Source organism: Leucoraja erinacea, chromosome 13, assembly GCF_028641065.1.
Source record: "Leucoraja erinacea ecotype New England chromosome 13, Leri_hhj_1, whole genome shotgun sequence".
Lineage (NCBI taxonomy): Eukaryota > Metazoa > Chordata > Chondrichthyes > Rajiformes > Rajidae > Leucoraja > Leucoraja erinaceus.
The window spans coordinates 13,139,915-13,159,380 of NC_073389.1; the positions used below are offsets into that span (position 1 = coordinate 13,139,915).

Sequence of the window (19,466 nt, forward strand, 5' to 3'; positions counted from 1 at the left end):
TATGAGGAGTTACGGTGAGGTATTACGTGAAGATCCCAGCCCAGTGCGCAGGTGCGGCATACTTCGAAGCAGCGGTGTGAAATCACAGGATAGACACAATATTTGAAGTAAGATAGTAAAGATCATGAGACATCAGTTTATTAGTTTGATCTATATATTGAGGGTGGGAGCGGAGGGCACGTAATACCTCACCGTAACTCCTCATAAAATACAGATCAAACTTCATACTGGTAAGTACTCGTTTAATCTTACTACTTTACTTCGGAGTCACGTGAGTGATTCCGTGAAGACTTCAAAGGTCTGTGATTTCAAACCGTGTAACAGTTTTTATTTCACTCACTGCCGAAGTTTTTGAGGGAGGAAGTGTTATCGTAATCAACCAGTGGATCTGCTTTCACAAGAAACAGAAAGGTATTTGTTAACAATAACAACATAAAGAGCTCCCCTGAGCTTAAATTAATATTGAAGTTTGTAATATTCTTTCTGCAATTAAATCAGGCTTATCAACGGTTTACAATAAAAATGTTCTGAACGTCGTTCCCTTGACCATTCTGCCGTATTGAGAATGTGGTCAACCGGGATGTCCATTCGTTCAGCCGCTGATATCAATGCTGCCCTAGTGGAATGGGATTGAAATGTATTATTATCTATTCCGGCAGCTTTCAGTACCTGTTTGAGCCACCTTGGAGTGGTTTGGCTCGTACCCCGTCTTGGGGTTTCTGTGGTTGACCCATAGGCTTTCCTCTCCCTCTAAGATTGTGGGTTGTGTCTATATATTGTAGTAGATGGGTCACCACACTCAACCTGGACTCTGGTGGGTAGGCCCGGAATCCCACCAGTGAATTGGGCGTTCCTGGTCCATATAGCCATATAACGATTACAGCACGGAAAACACAGGCGATCTCGACCCTACTAGTCCGTGCCGAACTCATAATCTCGCCTAGTCCCATATACCTGCGAGTTAGATTTTTACCAGACCTAGAATATGAACGTGATGCGTCTGGGGTAATCACCATGTTATCCAGTCTAGGTTTATGGAGTGACTGGACTCTGTGAGCGTATACGAGAGCCATAAGCATGAGCGTTTTTAACATAGATTGAGCAAGCTGAGGGATCTGGCTGGTGCCATTCTCTGAGATATGTCAATATCACACCAATATCCCATTCATGGGTATACCTGGGTTTTTGGGGCTTATTATTATAGTTGCCCTTCCTAAGTTTATCTTCAGTGGATGGGATCCCATGCTCTGCTGTCATGCTGTTTTAGATAAGCAGACAAGGCGCTCCATGCTGTATTTACGGCACTGTAACTCACCTTTTAGTCATGGTGTAGATGTTCCAGGAACTCCAATACGTCAGTGGTTGAATAGTTTGGTATGTTGTCCCTGCGTCGTGGCAGTATTTTACCCATGTTAGCTCTTGGTGACTGTTCGCAGGGATGCCGACATGGTAGTAATGGTTCCTTTGGATAATCCCAGTCCCTGGTAAGGTCTATTCAAAACCTGCACCCAGGAGTTTGATGTTTTTCTGGCATGGGTGGCTTGTGCCTGATACTGGGTTGAGTCAGCAACCATGGTCCACTAGGGAAATCCATAGGTAACTCGCCCACCGTGTCGTGATGAACTGGGAACCATGGCTGTGTAGGCCGGTCGGGCACGTTCAATATCTCGGAGACAGATTCCATCTGTATTACGAAGTGCCCGACTGATGAGGCAGAAGGGAGGAAGGCAAAGCAGAAATTCCCCCTTCCAGCGTGTAGGCATCTATCGCTGCTGCCTCTGATCTGGTTCCTAAGTCACATACATAGGTTACTGGTGATTCCGTCTTGTGCAACCAAATTGATATCTGGCTTTCAAACTGCTTAATACCTTTAGCAGATATTTTGCGTTTGACATCTATTCAATGTTATCATAAATTTTTACCCGTGACGTGGTGTCTCCCACTGTTCTAGCTTCCTAGGAAATAGGCAGCTGATAGTTAAAATGTCTTTTGACACACCATTGCCAGATCTGTTTCCAATTTGTTGCACGATAGTGATTTTATGCTCCCCATATGGTTGATATAAGCCACCACCATAGTATTATCAATCCGTAACCGCATATGTACGTGCTGCATTTGAAATGCATATGCTTTTTAGCCCAATAGGCGATCACCAATCCCAAATAGTTGGTGCCCGGTGTGTGTAGTAACGATGATTCTGAATTGGTCCATCTGTTACCTGTGCTGGATATGGAGTTTAGTTGCTCCCCAGCCTAAAGTACTGGCATCGGTTTTTAATAACCAAGTTGGGATTGGTGACAATAATAGGGCTGAAAACTATGCCAAACATATGTCTGCCCACCACTGTAATTGTGATATAGCTTCAGTGGGTACATTCATGATTTGATTATAGTGACCCAAGCACCTTGGCAGAGTAACAGTCATATGGATGGAATTGATATTGAAGCCCAGATAATCCATGGTAGTTAACGGCTTCAATACTGGTTTATCTGGGCGTGTGATGAACCTCAGTGCTTTAGGGAGCTGTTTCGTAGCTAGAATTGCTGCCACTGCTAATTCCTTTGTTTCCCCTAATATGAGGATATCATCCAATATATGCCATGATTAGATTCAAATTCAATTTTAATTGTCATTGTCAGTGTATAGTACAGAGACAACAACATGCATTGGAAACAACAAAATGCATTGCTTGTTTCCTTAATATTTTCATGGCTATTTTTAATATTTATAATAGTTTAGGGCTGAGGTTAGACCATTGGGAATGCTCTATTCCATAGTTGCCCTAACCGGGATATCCATTATCCAGGTAAAATTTTTTAGGTATCTACAATGATCCTAGTGTATGGGTATAAGATAGTTTGCATCTTCCATATCAATGCTCGCCATAAGGTATCCTTTGGAGATCAGATGTCTGGCAGTGACAAAAACCCGTCTCCATCTTAAAGTGTATATACTCAACAGATAGATTTAGTGATATTAGATCAATGATGATGTTACATTCACCATCTTTTGTAGTTTTAGTGAATATATTCGATACAAATTCCAATGGTTCATTTTTACTCTCATGATCCATTTAGTAATGAGCCTTTCTAGTTCAGCTTGACCTTCTCCCTTCTCTTTCTTAGAGGGAGAAAATGCCCTTTGGGCGCATTGCTGAACTGGTGGTAATATGCCCAATTTGAATTCTAGTTTATATCCACTAATACTGTTGAGTATATATTAGTTATTTGTGACTGCACCCATGCTTTATCAACAAGTGTAAATGCCCCTCCCGCAGTTAGTAGAACACCCTTATTTAGTGTAAACTGGGAGGAACCAGACTACCTACCTCCATGTTTATTGTTTTTTCATGAAGGCTTAGTTATGCTGGTATGCTGGTGCTGTCGGTGGGGCGGCGCATTTTCCCACGGCTCCGCTCTGGGCCCCTGTCTAAAAAGAACTTTGGGGGTAATGTGAAGCGGTCGCCAGGCTTTCACCAGTCCTTGTTCGATATTTGCTGGTGGATGCCGAGGGGTGCTGCCAGCTGGGTGTTGGATGCGATGTCCTGCTCGTTCCATGTCAGTCGAGTATCCCAAATTTGGGAACATCTTAGGCGTCAGCACACTCGTAGTGCAACGGGATAGTCTCATCCTGGGAGAACCACCTTGGTGATCATGGCGTCTCGCCTGCCAGGTGAGTATGATCCGTGGAAAAAAAAACGAGCAAAGGCGGTGACATATTGACCCTCTGTTAGGAGCTTTTAGCTCTTGTCTGCGAGTCTGCTGACCCAGCTGCCTGCGGATTTGCCTCTAGAAAGGCCTACTCCTGCAGGGCTTTGTTTGGGAAGATGGTCGCGTGGAGGAGCCATGTAGTGGCCCACGACACCCAGTAGCTCTTCCTGATCCTGCTCCCCTGGCATACTGCTGTTCTCGTCCGCCTGCCCAGCGTTTAAGCCAGCCCAGCCCTGGCCTCCTTAGCTAGCCTCAAAAGAGGGAGCAAAAGGGTGTGCTATAAATTGGAGGAGGCATAGCTCAAACTCCATTGTTGTATCAATCCCTCAACAAGGGAGATAGCTAGTGCAATAGCACTGGGGTAGGAGTGTCAGCTCCCTTGGCATTCAGCCAGTGCCCCTCGTTTTCCCTGGAACTCCATGGTGAACTCCATGACCTCCTCTGGCTTGGGGAGACAGACATACTTGTTTTTGCTGTCTCCAGCCTGTTCCAGTGTTGGAGGAAGTTGGTTCCTGTAGAACCTGTAATTTTGGTAAGATTTTTGTCTTACCTGTATGTAGAGGCTGCCTGCCGTTTTTCAGGCGGCATTGTAGCGGTTCCCGGGCGGCGATTCTCCTTGTCAGGAGTCTGCAGGGCTGCCGGTCGGGTTTTTAAACTTCCCGCCGGTCCGCTGCTGTTAACCAAACAGCTGTTCAGCGGACCGGCATCAGCGCAGCTCCCTGTCAGCGGTCCGCAGCGTGTGCGGTCCCGTTTGCGCCTATCCCCCTCCACTGTCGGCTCCTTCGCTGGAGTCGAACGGGGGCCGCTTCCTCTGCTGCTTTGCTCCCCCTGGAGCAAAAAACCACAAGGCCCGATTAAGGTAAGTACTTACCTCACGTCCTTGGTTGCGGGAGCGCCCGACTCCCGCTGGCCGCAGTTTGCACAGCTGTGCGATAATGCCGCACCTGCGCACTGGGCTGGGATCTTCACGGAATCACTCACGTGACTCCGAAGTAAAATTCTGGACACCCTACCTTGGGGGGAAAATGACTATCTATCCTATCTGTGGCATTATAGTTTTATAAACCTGTCAGCCTCCTAAGCTTCAGTGAAAATAAACCCAGCCTTTCCCAGCTCACCTTATAACTACAATCCAGGAAACATCCTGGCCTGAAAATTTGTTACTTTAAAAAAAAATTGTCATTCTTCCTTTCAATGTTGTATTATTGGGTTATGTTATCTGAGTGAACAATGAATTTTGAATTTGAGTGATCAGGTATTTGTGGAATGGTATGATTGTAACTCTTGAGGGTTCGTATGCTCTGCAACAGGTGGCAAGGAAACCAGCAAAACAAAAAGTTGGCAGGTTGCAAACGATGAGAATCTTCTGACTTCCAGATAAAACGTGTAGTTATCAGATAGATGGATTACCAATCTAAATATGATGTTGGTAAACCATCTCTCCCATGGGGTTTCGTAAATTGCTGCCTGATAACATTGGATTTTGTTTGGAATTGCCTGTGTAATCTGGCAATAAATACTTTAACTTCACAAATGTGGCTCCGTGAAATGTTTTTTTCACAAAGCTTTTTTCGTTATAGTTTCAGTTTTAGAGATACAGTGTGAAAACAGGCCTTTCGGCCCAGCAACCCTGTATATTAACACTATCCTACACACACTAGGGACAATTTATACTTTAATCAAAGTTACACTTTGTAAACCACAATTTACACTTTAACCAAGCCAATTACAAAGATCTCAGAGAAAGCCCACGCGGTCACAGGGAAAATGTACAAATTCTGTACAGACATCACCCGTAGCCAGGATCGAGCCCGGGTCACTGGCGCTGAAAGCACTGTAAGGTAGCAACTCTACCGCGGCGCCACTGTGCCGACCAAAGGTTATTATTTTCTACAAGCTTCTTGTTCAATTTGTTGTGAAATCTCAAAACTTTTCAACTTGTGCATTTGCTTACTGCACTTAGCAGGAGTCCACAAAATGTTCAGGATAAGTACTGCTCTTGCAGCAATACAATAAGAATCAAAGAATTGGGGTAGACTGCCAAGGGAACTTAAAGGACAGGAGCACATAATTCACAAGTCGCAACCTTGTTACCCAGTGAAGCATAAATGATTCAAAGGATCATACTAACATACTCTGTATTCAATTTGCTCTCCTTTGCAGCAGAGTCCTTCAAATATAATGATTGCAACAAAGGGCTGGAGTAACTCAGTGGGTCAGACAGAATCTCTGGAGAAAAGGAATAGGTGACGTTTCAGGTCAAGACCCTTCAACATTAAAAGTCACCTATTCCTTTTCTTCAGAGATGCTATCTGACCCACTGATTTACTCCAGCTTTTTGTGTCTATCTTCGGTTTAAACCAACACCTGCAATCCTTCTAACACATAATGATTGCAATGTGTTTTCAAAGTTTTCTTATCATATTTTTAGTTTTAAAATGAGGTTTCATTTGATACTGTAATGATTTGGAAAAAGCCCAAAGTTTTAAGTCCATTTTCTAACAGTGTTAACAGACATGATTTCCAGGTATGCTTTGAAAATCTCATTGAGAATTAGGGAATTAGGAATCATGAGAATGATTTCAGGTACTTGAATTAAAATAACCTTGTGCAAGAAGCTCAAAGTCAACCTTGATATTTTGTATGTGAGAGCAGTGTAGCAAATGGTTATAAATACTGTTGATCAACTTTTTATGCATAATTTTACAATTTCTCTTGTAACAAAATAATATTAAAATGACTGCCAGAATTATTTTACAATTGCTTTACTTTATATATTGGTGCAACAAGAAGTGCAACAAGATGTGAAACAACGCCTCTCTTTACAGATTCCAACTCATCTGGAGAATATGTTCACATGTCCATCTACTCCTGAGCAATGCCTGCATAATAGCTTGGTACTCTTAAATGCATTTAATGCTATTGGCCTTGATTTTGACATACAGGTAAACAGTGTGCACAATGTCACAATATAATTAGAATGCAGAATAAATACATTTATAGTTTTTTGCACAAGGTAATGATAACAATTATTTTGGTCTTGGTTAAGATATTAATACAATTCTAAATACCACAGTGTTATAATTACATTGGAAACCAGCATTTTCCTTTATATTACATACAAAGCCTGATTCTTTTTTCAAATATATACTTTTTTAATTAATAAGCAAATGTTTTCAAAAGGTCATAAGGATTAGGTCATTCAGCACATCAAGTCTGCCAATCAATCATGGCTGATCTATCACTCCCTCCTAACCCAATTTTCCTGCCTTCTCCTCATAACCTCTGACACCTGTATTAATCAAAAATCTTTCTATCTCTGCCTTATACATTTCCACTGACTTGGCCTCCTTGCTACAATGAACATAATTTAATTCTGAGGCTATGACCTCTAGTCCTAGACTCTCCCACTAGTGAAAACATCCTCTCCACACCCACTCAATCCAAGCCTTTCACTATTCTGTATGAGATCCCCCTCATTCTTCTGAACTCCAGCGAGTACAGGCCCAGTGCGGACAAACGCTCATCACAGGTTAACCTACTCATTCCTGGGATCATTCTTGTAAACCTCCTGTGGACCCTCTCACAATATTCCAAATGCGGCCTTCATAGTACCTTATGGAGCCTCAACAATTTTTTTTCTACTATATTGTTATTTGGCCCACCATATCTATTCTATCAATTAAGCCTCTTTTGCCATATACTCTTATGCGATCTTTTAAATCTTACTTTTCTAATTGATTGCTATTTCTTCTGTAAAATTCATTATAGATTCTTTTTCTATCATCAGTTCTATATTTTCTTTCCTGGCAATCTCTATGTAAATATACTCAGTAACTGATCAACAAAAGGAATTTGTTATTTTTCCACTTCTTTGTGATGGTCTTCTCAATTTAGCTTCCTCTACTAAATATTTTATAAAAATAATTTAATTCTGATGCAAATAAGGCTATTAAAAAAAATCTGCTATTTTATTACAGAGGTTTTAGTGTGTTAGTTAGCTGTTAATCTGGCATTCAATAGTACACATGATGAACAATAGATCTTAAAATATTAATTTAATTATTTAAACAAAATGAATATCCTTGTATTTTGTTTAATAGGCCACAGACATTTCAGATCCAAATCCTATCATGATGCTTATGCTCTGTGTTTATTTGTATGATCGACTTCCCAACTATCTTCTTACGAAGAATGTAGAATTTGTTGGTGAACTGCATGCTACCATTGTTAAAAAAGTAAGTAACATTCAAACTCCTTTCAAATTCATTATATTTTTATTTCTAGATGCACAGAGTCTCTTGCCCAGAGTAGGCGAATCGAGGACATAGGATTAAGACGAAGGGGAAAAGATTTAGCAGGAATCTAAGGGGTAACTTTTTCACACAAAGGGTGGTGGGTATATGGAATAAGCTGCCAATGGAGGTAGTTGAGGCTGGGACTGTCCATGAAACAGTTAGACAGTGACATGGATGTGACAGATTTAGAGGGATATGGACCAAACGCAGGCAGTGGGACTAGTGTAGCTGGGACATGTTGGCCGGTGTGGGCAAGTTGGGTCGAAGGGCCTGTTTCCACACTGTGTCATTCTATGTCTCCATGACTTTAGGGATATTTGTAACTATACATTTCAAGACAAAGATTCCTCACCTTTCTGTTCAATTTAAGGATTGAAATTCATAAGCACTGAATAACATTGCAAAATTAGACCTAACAATAGAATCATATACAGTGACTTGTTGAGGATAGTTTAATCTTCCTTCATTGCTATTCGTTCAATTGCACACTTTTTGAACTGCAGGACTGGAAAATGGATTGTCTAGGGGGAAGAGTTTGTAAATATTTGCAGTTTGTCACTTTGTTGCGAATTTCTATTATATTAAAAGAACAGCAGTTTAAGTAATAATGTAAAAGCCCTGTCCTATGGTGCGAGTTCATTCCAAGAGCTCTCCCGAGTTTGCCCTGATTCTAACTCGGAGATTTATGGTAATGTCCACTCGTCAGTACTCGGGGCTCTCGTGGACATTTTTCAACATGTTGAAAAATCTTCACGAGTCTTCCCGTGCTTACCTGCCATTACCGAGTCTTCCCGAGTACCTGCCGTTAGCGTTATGAGCCGCTAAGAGACGTCCCCGAGCTCTGACATACCCACTACGTTCATACTCCGTGCTTACCACGAGTTTGATTTTTTTTAAACTCGGGAGAGCTCTTGGAATGAACTCGTACCGTGGGACAGGACTTTAACTTTGGACAAAATAGTTGTCAGTTTATGTTTTGGGGCTATTTAATATGGTAACAGTTATTTCCTGCTAATTGACATAATTAGTGGATGTGAATTCATTAAACTGACCCAATTTCTAAATTATTATGTACCTCAATTCATACCTTGATCTGCTGAGACTATAATGTATAATCCATATACCCACCATCCTCTGTGTGAAAAAACTAAGCTCTTAAATTCACACAATTACATAATCCTTCTAGGAAATTGCTTTGTAAGATAAAAACTTCAGAAATTAGGCTAGCCCAGTACTGTCATCTGCTGTGCAATGCACATTGAAGCATTGCCAGCACTATTTAGGTCACATCAGGTCAGAATATTGGACTCAGTATTGCCTAAAACCTTAACTGTAAACAACCAAATAAGTAAGTTAGAAATTTGAAGGAAATGTCTGGAGCGCCTCCAAAAATTCTTAAGAAGTTCAATACATGTCTGGACTAAGTAATTATACTCACTATACATTACTTCACCTCTCTCCATCACAAGCCCATGGGGCTGTTGTAAGCACGTATATAAGGTTTTGTGCACCAACTTGCCAAGGATTTTTTCACAAGATCTTCCAAGTTGTGACCTCTTCTGTCCAAGAGGAGTGGAGCAGTAGCTGCATGGGTAGGTTCCTTGTAATTTACACATCATCGTAAAGAGAAATATACTTTCAGATACACTGCGTTTAAGAAGGAACTGCAGATGCTGGAAAATCGAAGGTACACAAAAATGCTGGAGAAACTCAGCGGGTCTGAAGAAGGGTTTCGGCCCGAAACGTTGCCTATCTCCTTCGCTCCATAGATGCTGCTGCACCCGCTGAGTTTCTCCAGCATTTTTGTGTACCTTCAGATACACTGCATTTGGTGCTCCCTATTGACCTCTTATACATTGGCAAGACCAAGGTAGACCAGGTAAATGTTTTGCCAAACACTTGTGCTCGGTCTGCCAAGGGCTGCTGAATCTCCTGGTTACAAACCATTTTAAATCCTTTTCCCAAACTGACCTTTCTATTTTGAGCCACCTCCATGCCAGAGAGAGACCACTTGCTAACTGAAGAAACAGCATCTCGTATTCCTCTTGAGTAGCCTACAACTCAAGGCATGAATATTTAATTCTCCAATTTTAGTAAACTAACCTACAAACTCCCCCCCCCTCCTCTGTAAGGGTTCCTTTTCCACACCTGGATCCCTTTCCCCCTTTCCCTTTCTGTCTGTTCCCTTCCACATATATTCCTTACTCTGGCTTTACATTACATCCTTCTAGTCTTATCTCCATATCCCACACTTTTTGTCTTTTGTCTTTTCATCTCTGGCCTTTGTCCAACCATCTGCCAATAAAACACCCCCCTTACCCGTATCCACCTTTCACCAGACAGGCTTTGCCCTCCCCCCCCTCCCCCTCGCCATAATACTATCTGAAAAATGGTTCCGACCCAAAATGTCACACATCCATGTTCTCCAGAGATGCTGCCTGACCCGCTGAGCTACTCTAGCACTTTGTGTCTTTTTTTGTAAACCAGCATCTGCAGTTTCTTTGTTTAAGAAGGAACTGTAGATGCTGGAAAATCGAAGGTAGACATTTGCTGAAGGTACTCCCACAGTAATGTAATGTTTGGTGAGTGTTCTAAGATATTGACTCAAGGACAATAAAGGAACTGCAGAGGTAGACAAAAATGTCGGAGAAACTCAGCGGGTGAGGCAGCATCTGTGGAACGAAGGAAATAGGCAACGTTTCGGGGTTGAAATCCTTCTTCAGACATGCTTGCCTTGAAATTCTTTCAATAACACATTGTGTTTGGTTGCCATGGCTGCTGAATTAGTTCTAATGTGGTGCAGTTGGAAATTCAGTTTTCAAAGTTTATTGGAGGGCACTGGGGTGTGTGCAGCACTCATCCACAATTGGTATACAATGCAGGCAAATCATTATGTAATTCTTTATGCATGCTGATTTTCACTGATAGGAATGATCCTTGATATATTGAGGGAAGACTACCTCCATGTTGTGCTGTATAAAGGGATCATCAAATAATCCAAGTCAAACCATGTTGAGTTTATTGTCTGATGCACAAATACAATGGGATGCAAGTACAATTAAAAATCTTGCTTGTTGCAGCATCACAGGGACACAGATTCAGATAAACACACTAAAACAAGTTATATAAATATTGCACTTAGCATTTCTAACATATAGAAGACTAGAAAAAAAAGACAATGGTGCAAAAGGTCATTTTTAAAAAACAGGTGCGTGGGTTTGCAAGAGGTAGACCAGCTCCATTATTGAAATACTTGTGGTCGGTTGATGATTCTTGAAGGAGTGATGTTTGAGTAAATTGTGGGGTATTACTTTTACAGACTACTGCCAATTTTATGATTTTGTAATTATAATAGTTTGCTATCTTAAAGAATAGAACGTTATGATTTAAAATAATGCTTTTTTTCTGTAAATCAGCATGTCCTTGAGCAAAAGGAACATTTTAAGGCAACGGAAGATTTATTGAGAGATGTCTTGTTGAAAGATTTATGGAAATACTTAGCATCAAATATTTAGTTTAATGGTCCATGACTTCTGCACCAAAGTCTGTCAAAGTTGAGCCTTGTTATTATTTTTTTTAATGCAGATTCGATTGCAAAATCAAATTGACAAACGATTAGTTTATTTCGCAACAATAGTAGGAAAGGATGCACGACATTTCTCATTGCCTGATGGAAACAAGGTGTCAATCTCCTCAAGGTAAATTATGGTTGAGATATGTATTCTCTTTGATAAATTTTGTAATTTTTGTTTATTTTCTTTTTTCTTTTGCTTTCAAGTCTGCTGGATTTTTCACCCAATAAAGCAATGCAATCAAATTTCTGCTGATCCTTTTATTATTTTGGGAGCTGGGATGGAGATCTGCTGGATGACAATGGCTGTGATAGATACTTCAGGGTGGTGCCTCTACGGGAGATTGCCCAATGCCCATAAACCATGTGATTGGATTACAGAGTGTAGATACTTTGCATCTCATCCAGATAAAAGTGGACAAGGGGATATCGCTTGTGATGATTCATTTGCAAAATGAGAAGAAAAAACAGTATAATGTTACCAAATTTTATCTTTCTTTATTTTGGGCACTTGGACAACTCAGCAGGAAATACCTTTTGAGATGGTCAGAGCGATGAGAGTTTTTGGTATTTTTACAATGTGTGACTGACAATAATCTGGGGATTTCTGTGCACGTTCCAATTAACTTTAAGATATTAGTTGTGGGAACCAACTGTCCATCCTTATCCATCGCAATTAAGGACAATCTGTAAACTGATCAAATTTTGAGGTACTGTATTTCCTCATTGGTTTCTTTGCAAAATATATTGTGGAAATTGTGCATGTTGTGAATAGAAGCAAGTGCACCTGACTTCCCACTATGCCATGGGAGTAACCATTGAATCCAGATACAACACTGGATCTTACTGATCAATAGGGCCAGATTCATTTTGGGTATGGCTTCTCAGTTATACCACAGCAATAGTTGATGTACAAGTGGCAACCCTGTTCTCATTTGAAAACTTAGTTAGTTTTTATTACATTGTTTGTTGATTTTTTTAATTTCAATTTATATTTATATTTTAATTACTGGTAATTTGCAGTACTGTAGTTTAATGTATTTTTTACTAAATGTATCTTTTTCTATTCTTGACAATTATTTTTTTAATAAATTAAGTGCATTTAAATATTTTAAATGGCTCTAAAACAATGATTGTTAAATAGGGACATTTTCCTTCAATGTTGGCAAGCAGTGAAAGAATGCCAGGGCAGTCTGAGGTTTCAGCATCTGAGACCTGTTCATCAATCATGGACGTTTTCACCCCGGAGAAAGTTTGTAGAGTGCTCCAATGCAATTAACCATGTGGACCCACAAGCAATTTGACTGGTCATGTTGATTGCACAAGGGAGATGAATATGAGGTGTTGAAAATCCCATTAAGGCTGGTCACCTTTAGAATTAATATTTGGTTCGCCCAAGGTGAACCACAAAAAAAGTTTAGTTTAAGGATAAAGCGTGAAAACAGGCCCTTCAGCCAACTGAGTCGCCACTAACCAGCGATCACCATAAACTAGTTCTATTCCACACAAGGAGAAAGCCGACATGGTCATAGGAAGAACATGCAAATTCCAGGGGGGCATGGTGTCCGTTATTGTCGATTGTCCACTATAACTAAGGGAATACCGAGTAATAGAGTATCATTGTATAAGTAGCAGAAACAAAGAACTGCAGATGCTGGTTAATATACAAAAGGACACAAAACGCCTGAGTAACTCAGCAGGTCTCAGTCTGGAATCTGAGTTGTCAGCCCCGGTGTGCTGGCGGCTGGGGGAAACGCGGGGATCAGTGGAATCAATCGTCAAGGCCCGCGGGCGGGTGGTGTGCAGTTAAGGGTCAATAGTGGCGGTGGTAGCAGGCCACTGGAAGCAGCCAGGGAGGTGGTGCGGGCTGGTGAGGCAACCCGCCCTGGCAGTAAAGGTCAGTAGCTCTGGCCAGGAGCTCATGGCGGTCAACTGTCCAGCGGTGTATCTCAACCCGAAACGTTACCAAACCAGGCTATTATATTGAAGCAAGATGTTTCTAATGCACAAATACAGTTCTGAATTTTAAGTTGGTATTGACATTGGAATTCAACATCTAAGAAGACAACATATGGTGGAAATAACATTTTGGTCCATACTATTATCAGAAAATGCAACTCCAGGCTAATTCTGAATGCATGATGCAATTTGCATTTGATGATTTAAGTAATGATTTGTCATATTTCTGTTTTTTGAATGATTAAATATTTATTTTAAATAGGAATTATGTTGATGTAACTGTGGAATTCACAAGCCGATTCCTGGAGCCAGTACAAGCTCTACTAGTGTTTGTATCAAGGTTAAAAAAAGGAATAGTGTGTGCAACAAGAACATTTTCACTCGTATCACAAGTAAACAAGATGAATCCTACTGTAAGTGAATAATCACTGGTAATTTGTCTGTGCATTTGTTAAAAAAATGTCTTGGTCTTTTTTGAATCGCGATAGTGAATACAGATTTTTTTTTAAATTTCATAAACATGCTTTCTTCATAAAATTCACTGATATGTAATATAATAAATGATGTCAGCAAATGTGAATGGTAACATATTCAAATATATTGGAATATATTTGGAATTATGTAAAAAAAAATTAAATTAAATCATTCTGATATAGTATAAATGAAGTCAGCAAATATGAATGTCAACATATATGTTGCCATCTACATTTGGTGACATAATTTATTGATTTTAATTTTTCTTTTACATTTTTCCATATGAGTGATTTTTCAGTCCCTCAGTGTACAATACCCTTGACTTGTGTCCACAAACTGGAAATTGTTTTCCAAATTAAAAGTTTAAGAAAGAACTGCAGATGCTGGAAAAATTGAAGGTAGACAAAAATGCTGGAGAAACTCAACGGGTGAGGCAGGAATAGGCGACCTTTCAGGTCGAGACCCTTCTTTAGACTGATGTCGTGGGGGGGGGGGCAGGAAAAAGAAAGGAAGAGGCGGAGACATTAGGCTTGTGTGAGAGCTGGGGAGGGGAAGGAGGGAGAAAGCAAAGACTATCTGAAATTGGAGAAGTCAATTTTCATACCGCTGGGGTGTAAACTACCTAAGCGAAATATGAGGTGCTGCTCCTCCAATTTGCGCTGGGCCTCACTCTGGCCATGAAGGAGGCCCAGGACAGAAAGGTCAGATTAGGAATGGGAGGGGGAGTTGAAGTGCTGAGCCACCAGGAGATCAGGTTGGTTAGTGCGAACTGAGCGGAGGTGTTGGACAAAGCGATAGCCAAGCCTGCGCTTGGTCTCGCCAATGTAGAGAGGTTGACACCTGGAGCAGTGGATACAGTAGATGAGGTTGAAGGAGGTGCAGGTGAGCCTCTGCCTCACTTGGAAAGACTGCTTGGGCATTTGGATGGAGTGGACGGGGTAGGTAAAGCGACAAGTGTAGCATTTCCTGCGGTTGCAAGGGAAAGTGCCCGGGGAGCGGGTGGTTTGGGTGGGAAGGGACAAATTGACCAAGGAGTTACAGAGGTAACGGTCACTGCGGAAATCAGAAAGGGGAGGAGTGGCCAGTGGTCGGATCCCGTTGGAGGTGGCAAAAATGTCGGAGGATTATTTGTTGTATGTGACGGCTGGTAGGGTGGAAGGTGAGGACAACGGGGACTCTGTTCTTGTTACGAGTAGGGAGCTGCGGGATATAGAGGAGACCCTGGGGAGAGCCTCATCCATAATAGAAGAGGGGAAATACTGTTCCGTAAAAAATGAGGACATATCTGATGCCCTGGTCAAAATCACCTCATCCTGGGTGTAGATGCGGCGTAGTCGGAGGAATTGGGAGTAGGGTATAGAGTCCTTACAGAAAGAAAGCAGGGTGGGAAGAAGTGTAGTCCAGATAGTCATGGGAGTCAGTGGGTTTGTAGTAGATGTCAATCAGTAGTCTGTTACCTGTGATGGAGATGGTGAGATCTAGAAATGGTAGAGAGATGTTGGAAATGGTCCAGGTGAATGAGTGCCGAATGGAAGTTAGTGGTGAAATGGATGAAGGCAGCGAGTTCTGCATGGGTGCAGGAGGTAGCACCAATGCAGTCGTCAATGTATCAGAGGTAGAGTTCGGAGATCTGGCCACGGTACACCTTGAACAAGGATTGTTGACGCACCCTACAAAGAGGCAGGCATAGCTGGAGCCCTTGCTCGTGCCCATAGCTGCGCCTTGGATTTGGAGGAAATGGGAGGAGTCAAAGGAAAAGTTGTTGAGGGTCAGGACCAGCTCTGCTAGGCGAAGGAGAGTATGAGTAGACGGGGATTGGTTGGTTCTGCGGTCGAGAAAGAAACGGAGGGCTTTAAGACCCTCCTGGTGGGGGATTGAGGTGTAGAGTGACTGGACATCCATTGTGAAGATGAGGGAGTGGGGGCCTGGAACACGGAAATCATGAATTCATGAAAAAGCACCAGTTCAAAATGGTTTAAATTACTCATATTTTGAACAGTTTCCCCTTTTGCTGCAGAGGACTCGTTTCCTTTATTTTTTCAATAGCTTTTTTGGTGTGTTCAGTTGCACAATAGCATTCAGTGTCATATTGCATTTGATTGTTTATTGAGTGCTTTCAAAGATTTTTTTATTTCTTATATTGTTTTCCCAATTTGCTAGGCCTCTATTAAATGCGAATCTCCATGTTATGAGCAGAAAATAATACAAATGAATGTCACCAACCCATTGAAAGAAATGGGAGTCTTCAGGTATGGCTAAATTGTTGGATGTAACAAATAGTGAAATGGAACCTTATGACATTATTATTTTAATATGTATGTGAATTAACCCAGCGCTTTCATTGTGGTAAATTACATGAAGATAGGCAATAGTATTAAGGCTGAAACTTTATTCTTCATCGATGCATTATTCTATAATACTTTTACCAAAAATGAATAATTCTCAAATATTTATTATCAATATCAAAAAAATAAGTTTAACGATCTAGAAGGTTATATTTCATATGTGCCTGTTTGTGTGCAGCTGCACAATTTGCAGCCAGTATTAGAAATAGATTATCAATATAGATAAAATAATTTGAGTACAGTATGTCCTGCAGGGTCTACAAACCTCAGCTATGGCCAAATTGTTCAACAGAAGTATTGTATCGGAAATAATTTATTTCTTTAGATATGTAAGTTTTGGGAAATCATGCATCGTTTTCCTTTAAAACATTATTTCACGTTTTCCTCCTGTAAGTGCACATCTGTAGTTGATATTTTTCAGATTGCGATACATTATTATTATTAAACTTTGATTTTCTGTGAGGTTTTTTATTCTTAATCACCTGCAACTTCAATGGAAAAGTTGGGGAAGTCTGGAAAATTGGCTGTTTGTGGAGAATTGGATTTATTTTTCCAGAGTTATTCAACTGAAATTTGATTTCATTTTGGTAGGGATGAAATAGAACAATAGTTATTTCTGGATTGCTATGTGCTATTCTGGAAGTTTATCCCTGCACTTCCAAGTGTGAGTCACTTCTGATGCAATTCCTGCATTAGGGCATTTGGCATGGCATGATTCATTATTCAATGTTGCCTTTGAACTACGTTGTCCCAGGAGCCACCATTATTGTGCATTCCTGGGACTTCACGGCTTTCCCAGTTCATTTGCCAAAGTGAGACACCAGTCAAATGCCATCTACTTGCCTTTCATCCCCTGTGGTGTCCCTGGTACTACATCTATTACTGTGATCTGTTGTATCCCTCTTTCCTCCAAATCTGGTGCAAATCTGATCCATTGTCATAGATCCTCAATGTTTCTGTCCCTGCCCTATGTCAAATATCACCTTAGGCATCTAATGACACTACTCCAAACCATCACCAAATAGCTCTGCAATTTTCTGGTATTCTACCTGATTATCCATTGATTGCAGGGTTCGATTATTCTGTGCATTGCTCCTACCCCAAGTCCCAAACCATTTATTAGCGCAGGACCTAATGCCCACACCCCTGTACAGGAGGGTGTGTGCATTGGATCTCCAGCTGTTGCCTGCAGTTTCCTGATGATGTTGACCCTTGCTTTAAGTTTATCAGCCACCCTCTTCAGGTGTTCACGATAGGCGAGGGTGTGATCCAGGGTGACTCCGAAATACTTGGGGAATTATTCATTCTTCACCGGCTTACCACAAATGGACACTCGGAGCTTTGCATTGGCGAGCTAATCGCTGAAGTGAAAGGCAGTGACAGTTGTCTTAGATGGGTTAGGGCAAAGTCGCCAGAAGGTGAAGTACTCCTCCATCCCTTTCAAGTCTTAGGTTGTTCAGGTTCAATGGACATCAGGCCACCAATCTCTCTAGTCTTTCTCTGTTCAGAACAGAATACGTGGAGAAATAATTGTATTTATGAAATGGACAGCAACCATTCAGTGGCTTATGAGCACTGGGCACTGCCATGGACTAACTGAAATTTGTATCGGAGGCTAACAATTGAAGAGGCTGTTGTTACCCTGTTGTTGTATCGATATGCCTGACCTATTTTTGGATACCAAATTCTGTAAGACGACATGTGTTGGTCATAATATATTTTAACATTTCTGCAGCATTTCTGCCAAAGTTGTTGCAGATAATTTCCATGGAAATTCATTGTTTTTGACGGATCTTTTTAAGGTATCGAGACAGCATAGTGATGATTTTGGGTATTTTACATTGTTTTATTTTCCCCAGGGTGATTTTAATGGAGCACCACAATGCTCTTTTTAAGACTGAGGAATTTAAATGCATTGCAGCTTTGCTTACCAAACTGAAGACGCAAACAGGAAAATGGAATGCAAGGCCTGGGTGAGCGTCAACCTAGATTATATTATTTCTCATACTATTTAGATTGATTTAATTTAAAATATGTATTATAATGGTTTTAAAATTCGTCTTCTTGCATGGCGTGCACAGCCCAAAGTTGTAGATCAAGGGTAGACATCCAGGCCAGGTACTTGGTGGATGGCTTTGATGCCACCAGAGAAAAGCCTCAGCGAGCAGTCATTCACGATGTGTGGGATGGTCTGGTCTGGTCTGGATGTCCGCAGCCGCAAGCAGGGCTGTCTGTCATCTCGCACTTATGCAGGTGATAGGCTGTTCTTCCATGGAGTGTGCGGATTATTTTCTGGGTTAGCCATTGCTGGCGATGGAGGTCAAAACCCGGAGGTTTCACTGTGGGGTCTGTGATGACCTCTCCGTTGTTGGTGTTGGCATCTTTCCAGGCTCTGTGCCACTCTGTCTTGGAGTCAAAGTCTTCCAGGGATTTAACGGAAGGCCGGAAGGGTTTGTGAAACTTCAGGTGCATGTTTAGCGTGGATGGATGGAAGGTCAGGGTTAGCCTCGATGGTGCACCAATCTTTTAACATCCTCTCCCTTCTGCATATGCTGGGAGGGGTGATATGAGAGAGGACAGGGAGCCACTGCAAAGGTGTTGACTTAAGCCTCCCTGTGATGACCCGTATTGCCGAGTTAAGGACAGTGTCAACTCGTTTGGTGTGACAGTTATTAGCCCAAGCTGTTGAGCAAAACTCGGCTGTTGAGTAGACTAGGGCTAAGCTTGCGGTACAGAGGTTGTGTGCATTGGATCCCCAGCTGTTGCCTGCAAGTTTCCCGATGATGTTGACCCTTGCTCTCAGTTTATCAGCCACCCTCTTCAGGTGTTCACGACAGGTGAGGGTGAGATCCAGGGTGACTCCAAGGTACTTGGGGAATTATTCATTCTTCACCGGCTTACCAAAAAGGACACTTGGAGCTTTGCATTGGCGAGCAGATTGCTGAGGTGAAAGGCAGTGACAGTTGTCTTAGATGGATTAAGGCGAAGTCGCCAGAAGGTGAAGTACTCCTCCATCCCCTTCAAGTCTTGGGTTAGCACTTTGTTGATATCCTCAAGGGCAGCTCCCTGGTATGCAAAGGCAAGGTTATCTGCATATGCAAACTTCTTG

The 19,466-nt window shown here is 41.5% G+C and overlaps 1 protein-coding gene across 1 annotated transcript in view; it reads left to right on the forward strand.

The window, feature by feature from the left end:
- Positions 1 to 19,466, forward strand: part of LOC129703105 (cilia- and flagella-associated protein 47-like) — a 422,488-nt gene that overhangs the window by 161,374 nt on the left and 241,648 nt on the right. The window contains exons 35-40 of the mRNA XM_055645303.1: positions 6,539 to 6,655; positions 7,814 to 7,948; positions 11,594 to 11,706; positions 13,801 to 13,951; positions 16,173 to 16,261; positions 18,217 to 18,330. Coding sequence (XP_055501278.1) covers positions 6,539 to 6,655; positions 7,814 to 7,948; positions 11,594 to 11,706; positions 13,801 to 13,951; positions 16,173 to 16,261; positions 18,217 to 18,330 — 719 coding nt within the window. The remainder of the gene's footprint in view (positions 1 to 6,538; positions 6,656 to 7,813; positions 7,949 to 11,593; positions 11,707 to 13,800; positions 13,952 to 16,172; positions 16,262 to 18,216; positions 18,331 to 19,466) is intronic.